This window comes from Balaenoptera musculus, chromosome 16, assembly GCF_009873245.2.
Source record: "Balaenoptera musculus isolate JJ_BM4_2016_0621 chromosome 16, mBalMus1.pri.v3, whole genome shotgun sequence".
Classification (NCBI taxonomy): domain Eukaryota; kingdom Metazoa; phylum Chordata; class Mammalia; order Artiodactyla; family Balaenopteridae; genus Balaenoptera; species Balaenoptera musculus.
The window spans coordinates 7,238,292-7,255,446 of NC_045800.1; the positions used below are offsets into that span (position 1 = coordinate 7,238,292).

A 17,155-nucleotide genomic window follows, 5' to 3' on the forward strand; every position below is an offset into this window, starting at 1 on the left:
AATGCCATGGTTCCAAGAAACCACCACGGGCCACGCGAGCCTACGTGGACGTGTGTATGTGCGCGCGCGTGTGTGTTACGCCCCATGCCTTTTGTGCCCCTTGGATTCCGGGCAGGCTTGCTGGTATCTAAGCTCCCCTCTGCCCTTTCACATGGCAGGAAACTCTGAAACTCTTTGCCGACTGCCTTTCATGTTACCTGCCTCCTTTTTCCTCTGATTCGGGTAGCTCAACTTAAATAGTAGTTGCAGTTCAAGGACTTTTAAGAACAAGAAAGCAAGAGGGCCTGTTTATCCAGTGCATTCCCATGCAGAGGGTGGCCTTGAAGGCTGCATTCCTTTTTTTCTTTTTTTTTCTCTTTATTATTTGACTTGATCCAGAGAAATAGTTTCATTTTTAAAAATATGTAACGCTTCACGAATTTGTGTGTCATCCTCGCACACGGGCCATGCTAATCCTCTCTGTATCGTTCCAGTTTTAGTATATGTGCTACCGAAGTGAGCACGAAGGCTACATTCTTAACGTGGGGCCCTGTCTTGGATAGAGCTTTTTAATGTCCCGTATTTATGGGTGTGCATGAGTTGGAGTGGAGACCCCAAGGTGCCCTAGTTAACTCTGTGCGTTGAGCGCAGCCCTGGAATTTACTGAAGCATCTGGGGTAAGTGAAAATCACAGCAGACTTTCCGTTCTCCAGTGGGCATGGTTGAGCTGCGGAGAATGGAGTTTTTGCCCTAGAGTTTGCAGAGCTGGATACGTCACAGACACACCTCGTGTCAGCGTGGGCAGCTGAGGATTTACAGCATTTAGACGGCTTTTTGTTAGCATTCTCTGTCCTGTAGGTAATAGAAACTTGGCACCATTGCAGTACAAATGTATCACCGTTTTGGTCTTTCCTGTTGAACTGACCATATCGGTGACTACGGTAAATTTATTAGACTGGGTTGTCTATTACTGTGTGACAAACTACCTCAAAACTTAGAGTCTTAGGACAGCAAAACCATACCTCAGAGTTTCCTAGGGTCAGGAACCCAACACAGCTCAGCTCGGTGCCCTGGCCAGGGTCTCTCATGTTGCCGTCAGGGTGTCAGCCTGAGTTGATACCTCCCCTGAAGGCACAGCTGGAGGAGGTCACGTAGGTGGTTGTTGGTGGATTTGGTCCTCAGTGGCCACCTCAGTTCTTTGGGCCTCTCCACGAAGCAGCCCACAAGATGGCAGCTGGATCCCGGGGTTGGGGGAGATGCCCAAGACGGCAATGTCGCAGCCCCCCCACCCCACCCCACCTGCCTGTTGTTGTTATCAAGTCTGTTTGTTAGAAACAGAGAGTACACAGGACACAGATACCAAGAGGTGGGGATCGCTGGGGGCCATGTGTGTTGATTCTTTTTCTGGCTTCCATAGCAAGGATGGAATCTGCCCCAAGCAGAGAGGGGGCAGGTCATAGGCCTCTTAGGAACAGTCGTGGCTCTGAAATCCTCCATGGACCCCTGACAACTCACACCCCCTCCCCACTGTTCCCTGGGTGCCCCTATGCCAGCAGTGGGGTGCTGTGCAGAGCTGACACGTCACCGGGGTTCTGGGTCTGGGTACCCCCTGCGGGAGCTGGGTGAGTCACAGAGACATGCCCCTGCTGCCGTCGTGGGAGTCCTGCGCAGTGTCGTGTCCTGTGCTGGGTCCTTGGTCCCTCGTGTTGCTGAGCACCCCTAGGCATGAAGGGCACCCCTGGCCAGCGCCCCTGCCTCACAGACAGGGGATCCTCCCACTTGCATGCTGGGTTGTGTGTGTTCATATAGTCAGAAGCGACCTCCGTTCGGAGTTTCCCAGGACCTGAGGAGGCGTGGAGAGGTACAGGCTGCCCCAGCACAGCTTTAACGGAGCCCATTAGAGTCACAGTGTCCAGCCTGAGTCCAGGGTCCCTGACTCTGAAGGAGAGACACATCTTGTCACTGTGGATGGAATTCAGATCCCTAAGGGAGCTTCGCGCTGGCCTGTTATCACTCAGACCCTGGTGCTCAAGGCACAGCCTAGTCACCTGCGTGCTGGCATCCCGAGGGGCCGTGCGGACTCCTGGGCAGATTCCCGCCTCCTCGGAAGCATGGTCCGCCGGTGCCTGACCGAGGAGAAGGGACAGGGCAGTGTGGGACCACCCTTCTCCCCACCCCTGGCATCAGGGTGGAGACATCTACCCTTTGCTAACGCAGAGGACACAGTGGCAGTGTGTCCAGAGCAATCTTTGGATTTGGGGAGCAGAACACAGTTTAAAGCAAAGTACGGTTGGGACAGTTTTCTTTGTATCTCTCCCTTGAAAACACAGGTCTCTCTGTCTCACGGGAGGCCACTCCTCAGGAGTTACAGGAGGTTGGTGTTGGGCCCATAGCCCCTGGGGTACAGCTGTGGGCGTGTCCGTATTTGTTGCGTTTTTGGGGCACGTGGCTGGGTGTGGTTTGAGTTGGCGCTCTGTAATAAAGCCAGGACCCATGACAAATCACACCCCGCAGAGGCCGCCTCTTCACCACAGCCAGGCTTCCCTCCAAGGCGGTCCTGAGCTTCCCTAAGCATCATTGGTGCAAGATCCCAGAGGGGTTTCTGGGGGTGGCCACCCCAATATCATCAGTAGGCGTGACGTGGTTTGCTAGGGCTTCATAACAAAGCACCACCAACTGGGTGGTTTAAACCACAGAAATATACTGTCACACAGTTCTGGAGGGCAGAAATCTTGAGACCAAGGTGTCAGGCTTGGTTTCTTCTGAGAGCTGGGAGGGAAGGCTCTATTCCAGGTTTCTCTTCTTGGTTTGTAGATAGCCGTCTTCTCCCTGTGTCTTCGTGCGGTCTTCTGTCCATATCTCTGTCTAAATTTCCCCTTTTTAGAAGGACCCCCACTCACCTTGGATTAGGGCCTTAGTTTAACTTGATTACCTCTATAAAGACTCTGTCTCAATAAGGTGACTGAGGTACTGGGGCTTAGGACTTCAGCATAATGGGCAGTGGAGGGGGGCATAATTCAATCCATAACAAGGCAGTATGGCTGTGGGCAGCTAGTAGAAAATGTGTGTTAGGCCTTTGGGGGTCCGTATACTGACGCTGAGCCCACCGACGAGCAGTTTGGACTCGTAAGGCAGGGAGCACGGTGCTGCAGGCAGGGGGGCGGTCCGGAGCCTGCCTTTCCCCAGAAGGTCATCCTGTGTCGTTTCCATGGGTTGTCTGGTCTGGGGACATGAACATAGTGTCCAGACGTCTGACTCCCTGGAGCCTCCTTCCCCTGTCTGTTCTTGGTCCGTATCTTGTTCTTGGTCTGGTGGGGCCCCCGTAAGTTAGCTCAGAGCAGATTTTTAAATGCCCATCACCTTGTCAGGAGTTCTTTAATAGGATTTCATGTGAAATGGGGATCCTTGGGCATTAGCACACGGTCAGCTGTAATTGTCTAAACAGGCGACTGTACTCACAAGTGCCCCCATCCTCCCTAAGCATCCCAGTGTTCGCCCTGTCGGTGAAGAATCCAGTTTTTCATGACAGGAGTCACACCTAGAAAATTCTCACGGGGAGCTTTGCTGCCTCCTCTCCCCTGTTCCAGCAACCACTCTGCACCAAGTGAGATTTTAGCCATAGCACAGAACATTCGGGGCTGCAATCAATGCAAAAATGGCATCGTTTACCCACCAAAGCCTTGGAGGCCAGCCAGGAGTCCATAGTAAAACAGGTGAAATAATTCAAGAAGACTGTTTAACCTCAGGAATACCCTGAAATTAACAAAAACAAAAGAAGCTAGTTAGCGGCTCCCTTCTTTACTTCTCGAATTTGATCAGCAAAGATGAAATCATGTGACGCACAAGTGTCACCCGCTTCTCCTCCCCAGCCCCCAGCCCGGCCTCCAGCCACCCGCTCCCCTCGGTGGCCGGCGTGGATCCGAACAAAGCCTGCCTCCCCCTGGGTTCCGTTACATTCCTCATCCTCCACATTAAGACCGTGTTAAGCGAAATGAATGGCTCCAAGTTGTATTTCGTATTGTTAAATAGCTACATAGAAGATTAAGATTTTCCTTTCTATGACTCAGGTTAAAAAAATAAGGTCTGGGAAGAACCGCTCTTCCATCGAAAGACTTTCTGTAGCTCGGGATGTGTGATTCCCGCCTCACATTTCCAGAAAACTCTTGTGTGGGAACTGTGGGCTTCTGAATGCCTCCATGGCTACAGCCCAGTGGCTTTCCTTGTACAGAAACATTACGACGGAATTTGGATATTTGTAAAGGCCCAGACGCAGAATATCTGTCGTCATGAAACAAAGTTATTACTCTGCTCCCAAGGCCTGAGTTGGCTTTCCTGCGTGTCTGCCTTTGTGCCAGCGGCACCTCCTTGAAATAAAGGATGGGCCGCCGCCCCCTTCCCCCTCCCCCCCCCCGCCCCCCGCCCCCCGGCACGTGGAGCACTCCCGTCCCTTGCCATGCCCTAGAGTGATGCCCTGGGACCTGGGAGGTGACGGGCTGAGCTGCATGAGGGTCGTGCCCGGGTCCTGGGAAGCTCTCTCTTCCCAGCCTGCCTGCGCACCTCAGGCTAGGCTGCAGGTCTGGAGCAGGGTTGCTCAGAAGCCTTTACTGGGTTTGGTTCTTGACTGGCGATTATGTGACCTGTCCGGTACTGAACTTGGGAGGCTGGGTCCCTACTCCCTCAGGCACATGGTCAGGTTTGGAGTGAGCTCTTCTGCTTGTGTTTGAGATAATCTTTCCGGACACTTGCTTTCTGAAAACAGACAAAGAGTCCCTTCGCATTGATGATAACTTTATCTCTCCTGGACCAGTTTAAACCCCCTCTCCTGTCAGCCTGACCTGGGCCTTACCTGCTGGCCTCTCTTAGCCTCACCTAGGCCACCAGGTAGCCCACGTGCCTCACTGGGTTGTCCACCCTGAAGTGGGCTGTACAGAGTACCCTCCCCCAGGAGGTCAAAGTGAATTCCACTTAATGTGGTTTGGAACAAGATGGGCAGGGGCTTGTGGTGTCAGACGCAAGGCAAGAAGGGCAGAGAGGCTCATCCAGAAGGCTTCCTGGAGAAGGCAGAATCCCACCCCAGGATCTCTGTGTGGGGTCCTTCCAAAGGTATCTCCTGCCGTGTCAGGTCAAGACTAAGCCGTGTGGTCCAGTGGCATCTGTTGCTATGGCACCCTTGGCTTTGAAATGGTAGTGAGAAAGGATGCTGGTCCTGTGGAGGCGTGGGGGTTGGATGGGGCGTGTGTGTCCCCTACTTCAGCACTGATGGACTGCACCAGCCCCTCCTTTACTTCTCCATCCTGAACCATTTGGGTGCCCTGCAGGTGTGGAGAAGAGAGCTGATTCACCGCATCAGTGTGTCGGCTTCTTAGAACTTGGTGATCAGAAAAGACTAGACAGGTCAGCTGTCCCTCTGCGGTGGTCAGCCTGGCCTGTAGAGGCCAGCATCCATAACGGTTGCGACCTTCAGGTTCAGGGGCCCGGAGACAAGGCCCCACCTCCCAGCCGGTGCCACTGGCCAGAATCAGTTCCTGAATAAGGTTGGAAAAATCTGGTTTTTTCCACCTTCTTCTCCAAATTAATGTCTACTGAAAAGGTTGTGTATCCTGAGGTCATACATGTTTCACAACAAACAGATCCCGGGTTGAGGAGAACTGAGCAATCGCCAGGGAAGCAGGTGTGTGTGGTGCCCCGGGAGCTGTGGTTTGTAATGGAAACCCTGACGCCCTTTGCCCAGGCCCACCTCAAGCCTTTCCTCTCTTTATAAATTACGTCTCTGCCAAGTTGTTTCATCTTTCGTCACTGTAGCTCCTTCCTCGTTGATGTATCTTTACACAGGAAGCATGGATATAATGGAAAATCATCCTTCAGGGTGGCCCATGGCCTTTCTTGGGTCAGGACCCCAAGCCCATGGCTGAGAGCCTCCCTGCTCCGTGACCCGCCTCTCCAGCGCCTGAACTTCAGCTCTGAAAGGGCGAACCTCAGTTGCCAGCCTAGGAGATAGACAGCAGGAGGGCAGCCGCTGTGTTCCTCTCCCTTGGCTGGTCCTGTTCCTAAGGCTAAACACCTGTTGCTTTCAGGGAGATTGGAGGTCTCTTCTGTCCCTTTTGCATCCTGAGATTGAGGGGACATGCAGTGTGTCATCCTGAAGCCATCTCAGACCTTTCCTTTTGTGGGTATCTGGTCTCACTTTCTCCAGGTTCTTGCAGAGTCCAAGTTGGGATTGAGATGAGCAAGGCGAGCCTTGGCAAAGCAGCTCAGGTTTCTGCAGCCTCGGGAAGGCCGTGCAGGGTGTACAGTGCCCTCTGCTGGCCAAAGGGCCCCATCGCTGGGCGCCAGGCCTCCTCTGGGTGGACCTGCTCCAGGGAAGGGCTTGAACAGAAGGTGGGCCCTCACCGGTGGTTTCCACTGGCTTTGGGAGTGAGTCGAGACTGCAGAGCTCATGCCATTGCACGTTTCCAGACTGCACAGTGTCAAGAGACACATGGGCTGGGATCTCACAAGGACAGCAAAGCAGTTGTGTCCCCTAAGGAAAGTGGACACTCCGAGTAGCCAGTCTAGGATTTAGAGCCTCCCAGTTGCAAGAAATCAAGAGGCAGACATCTTCAGAAATCTCAGGGGCTTCCCTGGTGGCACAGTGGTTAAGAATCCGCCTGCCAATGCAGGGGACATGGGTTCGAGCCCTGGTCCGGGAAGATCCCACATGCTGCGGAGCAACTAAGCCCGTGCGCCACAACTACTGAGCCTGCGCTCCAGAGCCCGCGAGCCACAACTACTGAGCCCATGTGCTGCAACTACTGAAGCCCGCGCGCCTAGAGCCCGTGCTCAACAACAAGAGAAGCCACCGCAATGAGAAGCCCGTGCACCACAACGAAGAGTAGCCCCCGCTCACCGCAACTCCAAGAAAGCCCTCGTGCAGCAACAAAGACCCAATGCAGCAATAAAAAAAAAACACAAAAACTCACATCAAGATTTTTAAGCATTTAAGATCTCATCATAGCTGTTTGTTTGATAACCAACTAATTCCTTTAAATACAAGTGCAATTCATATATGTTAGAATAAGCCAAATAATCCAAAGTTGCCTTTAAAATGTTAAATCTTCTTTACTCCCCACCTGGCACCTCCACCTCCATTCCATAGACTGTTTTAAAGTTTAGCACAAGTTTAACATATAACCTCCAGTTAGCTGTCTCCTGGTGGCTCCTGCCTTGGTGGCCCCCAGGTCCAAGCCCCTAGTGGCCATCAGTTATCCAAGCTTTTATTCTGCACTGGACCACAGCAAATGGATGTGGGTGCACAGGCGTTTCACAGCCTGCAGACATCACCTTCAGGTGACCTTTGGGGCACAGAGTGGCCACCCCCAAACCTCACCATGGCCAGTGCTCCTCTGCAGGCATTTTATGAGACCTTTCCAAACTTTCCGACGTTCTGGATTCTTCCTCTGTATGGTGTTCACTTTTACTGGCTCAGATATAAACTTGTTATAATAATTTCTTGCATGTAATATGTAAAAAAGGATGGGTCATCTGGTCAGGATGGAACTTCCTCTGTCCGCACAGAAATTGAGGATGCTCATCCCTTCACCCTATTCAACCAAACTTAGCTACAGATCAAAATTGCCAAAGGAGGAAAGGGTCAGAAAATTGGGAAGGGAAAAATTCATCCGTGTTTCTGTGATTCCTCAGTCTCAACACAGTGGAAATTAAAGGTGTCCTTTGACACCTCTTAATTTGGATGAAAGTTTGCTTATTTGCCTTTACCTCTTTGTTTCATTTTGTTTTGCTTTTATTTTTAAAGAATGCTTTAGTATTAGAACGAATGTATTTATTTTTAAAGCATATTTGTAAGTCAGGTGCTTTAAAAAAGTGTGAAAATCCTTACCACAGAAGCATCTTATTTTCTTCACCGACACTTAATTTTCATTATGACACAAATAAAACAGCCAATTAGGAAAATCATGAATTGTTTCTGCTCAAGTCCTCTGTTCTTGATGAAAGCTTTTAGCAAGCGAAAATATTTATAATTCTTGAGTTTTGCATTTAACACCAGGAGATGTATTTTCTAAATCTAAACCAGGCAGAAGGATTCACTCAGAAATTATTTGCTGGCCGAGGAGGTCGTCCCAGGAGGTCGTCCCAGGAAGCGTGGTTTTCACCTTGGCAGCCTCAGACCTCACAGGACGCTCCTCCACCAGCACTGGGATTCCACCTGCTAAAAGACTTGCTGTCTATGTTTCATGGCTGTCACAAGCTCAACATAAATTACAGAGTCTTCATTTTTCATTTCTTTGTCTCCTTCAAAGCCCCAGAGAATATTTTGGTGGGGGTTAGACGGAAAAAAATAAAGTCACAGGCCCACAATTCCTTAACTTCACATCCAAACTGTAAAAGGCTCTGAAAACTTTAATTCTTTGTAACCCATTTGGTGGCAGATTTTGACCTGGCCTGAATTGTTGAATTGTATATTGTGTGTGTGTGTGTGTATAATTATTTTTAATCTTCTGTATATTAATCCAGTTGGGTAAGCATGTTCATATGTCCTAGTATAGAAATGTCATTGCTTGGTTTGGGGGTCCATCATAACATGGTGTAAACACTGGCTTGCCCTTTTCAAATTCCATCTGAGTTCTGAAGCCTGCCTGGCCTCTGCTGTTGGAAAGGGCGGTGGCCCGGTGCTAATAGCTCTTGAGCTATCTGCACTTTTCTCTGGGACACTGGTGTTGCATCAGCCCCAGGGGATCAGAGGGTGGGGCCCGTGGATCAGATGGAGGGCATGTGACCAGGGTGTGACCTTGTCACCCTAGGGCTGGGCTGCTGGGCATTCCCTGGGGAAATATGAGCCGCCTTGCCCAATGGGGGAGGCTCCAGGAACCAGAGTGAAGCTCCGGTGTGTATTGAAGGGTCTTGCTGGTAACCCCTGGGGTGGGGGAGGGGAGCCGTCCCTGTGCACTTTTTAATGCCACTAGATGTCTGAACCATATGTTTCCCCTCCTCCCCCCAAAACCTAAATATGCCCCAAAGCTACCGAGTTATAATTAGGGAGCAGTAGTTGTTTTGGGACATTGACAAAATTGACTTCAGTAAACTCATATCCCACAGCAGATCTTCCCCCAAAGCTTCTCTTTCTTCCTTAAAGTGTAGTTTTAATTATTTGTTATTAACTGGGGTATTATGTCAACCATTTAACCAAAGGCTAAGCCCATGTTTTTCCCACTGATCCCTCACCCCTGTAGAACGTTTCTTTTGTTCTATCTGGATTTTAATTGGTCCTTCAGGTATAGTTGACCAAACAAAACCCACATCCACCTGTTCAGGGGATTCTACCCAGCTTATCATCTGTTGTTCACCTTTGTTTGGCTTCTGAAGATTCTGGAAGAAGTTCTTTTGAGGTGGCCTGAAGCCCTGTGGCTTTATTTGGGACTAGATGAAGAATCAAGAGGGTTTTTTGGTCATTGGTGGGCCAGCGTTCTCAAGGCACTATGAAAACACACTAACCCTGTGGATCTGCTGGATGGCACCCCACGTGCAGGGTCCTTGCCTGTGGCAGCAGGTGCTTGGTGTTGCCTTAACCTGGATGGTGCCTCCCTGCTGGGTCATTCAGAAGTTGGTAAATGGCCCTGTTGCCACATCAGGAGAGGCTTGTAGGCCATGGTAGAGGAGACCCAAGGAGTTATGTCATTCCTTTAGGGATCCCAGGCTTGGAAAGTTGGGAGACCTCGTGCACTAATGCTGCTGGGGCTGCAGGAGCTTCTTCTACTTGCCTTGGGTCATGGGGCAACCTCTCAGACTTTAAATCTCCCCCTGATCCCCACTTGGAGGTTTAACAGTGGAACGTATTCTGAAGATTCCTGGGGTTCACTTGGAGAACTTCAGCAATACTTGCTTAACTACAATAATATTAATTTATTATGATATCGTAAAACTTGGTTTCTCTATTGACATAGTGTTTAAGTAGATTTCCTTAAAAGAATTGAAGGCTGTCCTCACGTTTAACTGGTTTTAGGGGAATTTTCATTTTGAAAGACATCGTTGAAGACATCATTTACTTTGTGTAAATTCCTTCGTCTGCCTAATCTTTACAAAGACTAGGAACCAGAATAAAGAAACTGAGGGGGTCTTAAAAACTTATTTGAGATGTTAAGAATGTAAATTAATGATGGCTGTGTTTCGGTGCACTGCAGTGCTTTGGTCCTGGCAGGCGGGACTGCTAACGGTCATTCAGGAAAGATAATCTGCCCAGATTTTAGACGGTGATTGATGAGGGGGAACCTTTTGTTTTTCACGACCTCACTTTTGGGTGTTTTGCATTTCTTTGTAAAATGAAGTCTTCCTTTTTGTTCTCCCTTTTCTTAACTCTCATGCTTCTCTTTGAAGCCCACAGTGGACAGATCTTCCATACCTGTATCTTCTTTCTAGTAATCAAGAATCTCTAAGTAGCTTTCTTGTGCAAGCATCTTTCTCCCCTTCTGAAATAAGTTGAATTCCCTGACACCAAACCTTTCAGCCCTAGATCATACCCCTCATTTCAAGCTAACAGAACTTTAGGTAGACCTTTCTGTGGTTTGCCCTGTGATTTTGGTATCTCTTTTGGGAGAGAAGGCAGTGTTTTTTTCTTGTAAGATTTGTCAGCGGTACACCCTTCCTACTTGTGAAAAGACCTGAATTTCCTTTTGACCTTTCTGAGTTTCCCCGAGGTTTACCTCCAGCCTCAGCAGGAGGGATGCGCCTGTGTGCCTGGGGCCCGCATCCAAGGGGGCCTGTCACCAGAGGAAGGCACGAGTGGTTCTTAGAGGCCCGCTGTTGGGCACCAAATGTTTTCCTGCGTGTTCTCCTCTGATCCTCACAGCCGCTTTGGAACATAAGCAGCAGCACCTGCATTGTACAAACATGCAGCCTGCTAATGCAGTCATTTTGCAAGTAGGTTCTAGAACTCTCTTCCCACCCACAAATATGGTGTGGAGGTTTGCAAGTTCAGTCAAAGTGAGACAGTGTAATACATCCCCCTCTGCTTTTTCTTCCCTATGTGGACCTTTATCTATTGTGGTTAAACATTGACCAGATAGTGTCAATGGATGTTAGTAGTGATAACTTCCGTGGCGAAAAGTTCGTGATTTATGAGTGGAGACTGGTGTAAAGTAAAGGCAGCGGTGGGCTTCCGTTAGGGGGCCCCGCTGAGGGCGCCCAGGGCCAGTGTGGATAGCCAGGGTGCTGGCATTCTCGGCATGGACACCAGCCAGGCACCGCTGCTCACAGCTCAGCTCTCAGGAGGGCCTGTCCCTGTCCTTAGGAAGAGGGTCATGTTAATTAAGTCCTGGTAAATAGCTCGCTCCTTCAGAGGACCAAGGAGGAAAATGTCACATACATTGACACATTCTTGCTTTCTTTTTAAGCAAGAATGTCATACATTCTTGCTTAAAAAGAAATATTGGAGGGGGGAGGGATCGATTGAGGGGAGGGGATTGAGACTACGTGAATTAGCCCGCGGTCACTGCTGTAAAGTCCAAACCAGACTCCGTCCAGTGGCCTCACGACTCTGGATGCTCTGTCAGCATGTCCAGCCAGAGACAGGGGTGGGTGCCGCAGCTGGAGGGGACCCCGTGGAAGGGCCAGCCACAGAGAGACCCCACCTCACCCCCCAAAGCCACACACACAAGTCAGTTGCCATTTTTTTTTTTTTAAATAATAGGACGCAGACAATTTGTGTAAGCTGATGCCTGATCTTTCCTTTGATTGCATAATCGAGATTCTACTTATCAATTTTTCAGGAAGCCATCTAATTATACAAATTAAAATTCAAAGGAAAGCAAAAAGAATGATTATGCCTCACTCGGGGAATTGGAGGAGGAGGGTGTGAAGCCCGTCTTGCCTCAGATGATAATGCTGTCATTTCTCATCTCCAAGGCACTTCACAAATATTAACTAATTAATTCTCTCACCCCGGATGCGGCGGCTAACACGGGGTCTGTCTCCACGCCAGAGCCAAGGAGGGGCCGTCCGCTGATCAGAGCCTGGGACCCGAGCAAATGAAAATTGCCAGCCGGCCTCTGAGGGTCTCTCTCGGACAGAAACCCTTGGATCGGAGGTCCTGCTCCTCTGTCTGTCTGTCTGTCTGTCTCAAGTTGACCAGTAAGAGGCCACCTTCCCCCCTTTGCATGATTACCTTTCATAAAGCCCAGCCAAAGTGAAATCAGGATTTCAGAAATCTGCCTACCCCGTCAACCCGGTGCTGCTCTGGCTTGCTTCAGGCTGGCCTTCATCTCCTCGCTTGTCCAATAGGGTCATTCCAGGCGTGGGGAACGTCCCAGGTTTGGAAAGGGTTTGGTGTCTCTTGGATGTTGCATTAATTATTTATGTGATTAGAAATTGTGCTTTGTTTTTTTCCTAGCTCTTTTTAAAAAAAGCACATAATTATTGCCATAAATCTTTTCAGCCTCATTGCTGAGAAATTAGTCATTAACTTCCAGGAAGTCGCCTACCTTTTCATAGTCAGACCTGCATTCCGACCTTTGATAAAGTAACTCCCAGCGTTTTGCGTAACTGATAATCATACATAATAATCCTCATTATTAACCCTGGAGCCTCACGTTTGTCTCCTAACCCCCTCCTCATCTGCTGGATAACTGAGGACAACTTTCTGTGTGTGTGTGTGTGTGGTAGTAGTAGTAGTTGTTGTTAGAATAACTGCAGTAATGAGTCAAAAGCTGTGGGACTTTTGGGGGTTACAGGTGATGATTTGTGGCCTCAACTGGTACATTGGCTGAGCAGGAAATGAAGGTCAGGGTCTCCCAAACACGCAGCCCCGACTTTCTCCACAAATTGGGCTCCCCATTCCTCAGGTGGCGTGGCATGTGGATTTGCCTCTGGAGAGGCCCAAATACCCCAACCCCAGTGGGAGACCCTTCCTCCTCTGCCTGAAACACCACGGGTGTGGGGCAGCTGCAGGCAGCCGATGCCAGCTGTGGCTCCCTCTGGATGCAAGGAAGGCTCCGGAAGGTGGCCCTGGTCAAACCTTGGTTAGGTGGTGCGTGCCTTCCTGCCCCGTTCTCAGGCGGTGGGGCAGGGGGCTTGTGTGGTGCTGAGCGGTGGCCAAAGGGCAGTTTTGAAAGGTTTTGTGAACCTCCTGGCAGAAGGCCTTGAGAGAGTAGCGGCAGCTGGGTGTCTGCATCTGTCCAGAGGCCCCTGGGATGTGTTCCTAGGTGGTGTGGGTTGATCTGTGACTCTGACCCTCGGCGGTTCACAGAAGTACAGGACCAGCCCCACTGGCTATAGCTTGGTCTCTGGCATTGGAGTACAAAGTATCACGACTCAGGCTGGTCAGTAATTGGTGTTTACAGCCCCGAAGTCAAAAGCAAGAGATCCAGATGCTGCCATTTACCGCTTTCAGGAAGCAAAGACAGTTGTCTTGTGCGTGTTCGCGTGCTTCCCTCAGAGGCGGGACACTGTCCCATGGACGTGGAGCAAATCCATCTCCAGCATTTGAGGAGGAGAGCAAGCGCCCAAGGGCAGGTCCCCTTGTAGCAAGTGGCAGCCAAGCCCGAATGACCTGTCGTCCTTGCCCCCAGGGTGTCCAGAGAGTAAGGCTTCTTTTCTCCTTGTTTCAGGGCGCGTAGTGGCGTAATGCCCGCAGACTCCTGCGAGGGCCCCTAAGTTCTTAGAGGACCGCTTTGCCTTTTGAATCAGAGAGGTGCAAAGTTCGATAAAGAATGGCCCTTGTGGATAAGCACAAAGTCAAGCGACAGCGATTGGACAGAATTTGTGAAGGTAAGAGCCAGCGTGATTGGCGGTTTTTAACCAAAGACGCGTAGACCTGCCCTGGAATCCTGCACCTGGTCTCCTAGCCAGGCTTCGACCCACGCCACACCCCCAGCACCTCCCACCGTCCCACACCCTCTGCCGGTGTCCTTGGCGTGGTCAGTAGGCCTGACCTTCAAGTAGGCTGAGGCCCACTTCCAGGGCAGGGGTGGGGCTAGGACGGAAGTTGGGGGGAGCAGGCCCTGAGGTCCATTTTGTCCCAAGATCATTTTGCACAAGAAAGACACTGCATATTAGGACCATCTTTTTTTTTTTTTTTCTTGCGGAAGTTTCTGGACTTTATCTGTTTCGAATTAAAAGATTTACCAGCACAAATTCTGAGATATTCCTCAGCAGCCCAGCATAGCCCCTCATGATCTGTTCACGTCCCTGGTATCTTTGAAAATGTCTGGAAGTGTTTTATTCATGAAAGGAAAAATAAACAGGATTAAAATCTAGTGGAAACCCGGGGGCAGAACTCTGAGATGTGGGTTGAGCACCATCCTCTCCTCGTTAGGGAGTGGTTAGAAATCCAGCGCCAGTGGACCTGGGCTTGGCATGAAGTGCTCCTGGCCGGCTGGTGTCCGTGCTGTCGGCTGGGTTTGGCTTGGCGTGGTTACCCGTGACCTCACTGCAGGGTTTCTCAGGAGGGGAGCCGCTGGGCGGGGTGGGCTTAGCAGCCCGCCCCCGACCCCCAAATATGTTAGCACACCAGTTGGCCAGCTCACTCAGGCCCAGGAAAACATCTCCCAGGAGCCGTCCATATGGAATTGTTTGTAGATGTGGCTCAAGCTAGCGGTGCGGAGGCAGTAAAGGCGTGTTCTACTGTGTGACTGTCTGCCCTGCAACAGCTCCGACCTAAAAGAATTTAGGAGCACTGACTGTCCCTCCGCATCCCTGGGATTCTGCTGCAGTGTAAGGGGTTTGGGATTCAAGGATTTTTTTTTTTTAATATTAAAAAAAATTTTCAAACCTACAGAAAGACTGGTAGAATAGCACAACGAACACTGATATTCCCATCAGCTGTATTAACCAGTTGATAACATTTGTTATCGCGTGCTTTCTTTTTATAGAGATACATGTGTATGAATGGATGGAGGATGGATGGATGGACTTTCCCAGAACCATCTGAAAGAAATGTGTAGATGCAGCAGTTTATTCTTAAGTACCTATGGCATGTATTAGAGGCTCCTTTCCTGCATAAACACACCACCATCATCACCCCCAGGAAATTGGATCTCATTACAACATTATCTAACATAGATGGCACATGCACATCTCCCCCACGCGTCTGTTTTAGCTGGTTTGTTTGCCTGTGTGCTGAAACCAGTCAAGGGACATATGTGGCATTTAGTTGTCATGTCTCTTTGGTCTCCTTAGTCTAAAATAATTCCCTGGTCCTTTTGACTTTCAGAAGCATTGACATCATTGAAGAGCCCAAGCCAATAGGTTTGTACAATGTCCCACAATGTGGGTTCACCTGATTGTTTGGGGGTTTTTAAATTGTACTTCTGCCCTCCTGTGGAAAGGTGCTTCATTTTTGGTACTGAGTCCCCATTCCAGAAAGCCCTAGTGGATCAACTGTCCAAGGTTAGTATCAGGAATGTCTATGGGGCCGATTCCACCCCCCACCCCCAACCCCCAACCCCAGTAGTTATCTAGAGGTAGCACATCTGAGACAAGAATGGGATTGAAGCACCAGGGGCCTTTCCTCTCCTTGTCCAGGGTGGTCGGTGACAGCAAAACCATTGGTGGTTTTTTCGCACCCTCTCTCCCAGGCATGGTTCACCAGTCCCCAGCGTATTTTTTATAACAAATTCCAGCATCTCCTTTATCCATGAACAGTGTTCCTGAGACAGTTGGAGTGGTTTGTTTTATCTTTAATTTCTCAATAGCCACTGTCAAGATACATGCATGACATAAAGTTACTCAAGTGTAATTTATAATCCAAAGTTACTCAAGTGTAATTTATAATCCCTGATCCCAAACGTTCACTTGGTGTCCCATGAAGTATAACAGCTGTTCCAAGATGCTTCATTGGTGCTCCTTGTATTTATAAGCTGGTTTAGGGCCTTTAATGGTCAGGACAGGTGGTCGTGGTCAGGACATCCGTTTCCCAGGTGCTACCAGCAAGGTACAGAGCAGTCGGTGATTTGCGCCCAGGCACCCAGGCAGTCTGCTATTCTGTATTTGGGCTTGCCCTTGAATCGGCACGTGGAGTCCGTTATTTCTTCCTCCTGAAAGCCTCACACACCTCCATCCCTGGCTTTGGGTACTCACCAGTCTCTGTTCTGTAAACCTGAACTAACTGTTCTTGAATGTTCTCCTTGGAAGTCCAGCAAGCTCAGCAAACAATTCTCTCCTTCCCACCGCCCACACCCCAGGGACTTCCTGTATCTCTCTCTCTCTCTCTCCCTTTTTTTTTGTTTTTGTTTTATGATTAAAAGCATGAAGCAGCCCTGCTCTGCTCCAGGCTCGTAGGAACTTTGTCTTCACGCTCTTGGGTCTGTGGGAACACACACTCCTTCAAATTCTTCCCTCCCGCCTGCTGCCAACCCCAGTGCAAATCCCTGGCTTTGGGTCCCAAGCCAGACAAGGCTTCGGATGCCCTCCAGGGTCTACCCCACCCCCACCCCCACCCCTCGAATGAACCTTTTTTCTCCAGCTGAGCCAGTCTGGTGGGATCTGAGCATCACCCCTGTGCCAGTACTGCTTCCAGAATCCCTACCTGCCTCCCAAGGCCCAGTCCCTTCCTCCCTGAAACCTTCCACAGCAGCCCTTGGGGTCTCTTCCTTCTGAACCGCAGTCCCCTTGTGACCCGGTCCATCAATCTTCATGTGCCCAGAATCTATCTGCACCTTTGCGCCTCTAAGGGGATGTTTCTGCTCGAGATTAAGCAACGTGTAGAGGATAGCTTTGCTTCTCGCCACCCAAAGTCTTCGGGACTCCATCCAACTCCGTTAGAATAATGGTCTTTCAAGCTGACTTAAAAGCCAGATTTTTTTCTTAAAGCAGTTCTTCTGTTTTGATATTTGTAATTTGTTCTCTGCTCTTTCCTGATGCCTAATATCAGATAATCCTAGAGTGCTGTTGTATATAGGTTTTATGGAGCAGAGTCTGCTAATAGACTGGTCAGACCAAATTGCAGTCTCTTCTTTTTGTTGTATAATGTAGGTCTTGGTTTTCCCCTGTGTTTAGTTTGCTGGCATAATTGAAATATTGCATTTATGAATTGCACCAGTCAGAGAGTTTTAATATGTAACTGCATCGTGGCAGAGCTGGTTTGATTTGCCCCAAGTATTTGTTGGCCAGAGAAGAGGGCTTGCTATCCCTCATCACTGCGAAAGTAACCCAGAAAAGCATTTTCTGGAGCCTAGGTTTGTAGAACTGT

At 49.7% G+C, this 17,155-nt stretch overlaps 1 protein-coding gene and 1 non-coding gene across 6 annotated transcripts in view; one reads left to right on the forward strand and one right to left on the reverse strand.

The window, feature by feature from the left end:
- CTBP2 (C-terminal binding protein 2) overlaps positions 1 to 17,155 on the forward strand; it is a 163,408-nt gene that overhangs the window by 98,300 nt on the left and 47,953 nt on the right. For 4 of the 5 annotated variants that reach the window (XM_036829679.1, XM_036829681.1, XM_036829680.1 and 1 more), the window contains one exon: positions 13,575 to 13,734. The exons of the other annotated variant lie outside the window; for it this stretch is intronic. In XM_036829679.1, the coding sequence (XP_036685574.1) occupies positions 13,677 to 13,734 (58 nt within the window). In that variant the 5' untranslated portion in view covers positions 13,575 to 13,676. The remainder of the gene's footprint in view (positions 1 to 13,574; positions 13,735 to 17,155) is intronic. 5 annotated transcript variants of the gene reach the window in all.
- On the reverse strand, positions 397 to 503 carry LOC118883154. The gene has a single exon (XR_005016945.1). It is a non-coding gene; the product is annotated as a U6 spliceosomal RNA (small nuclear RNA).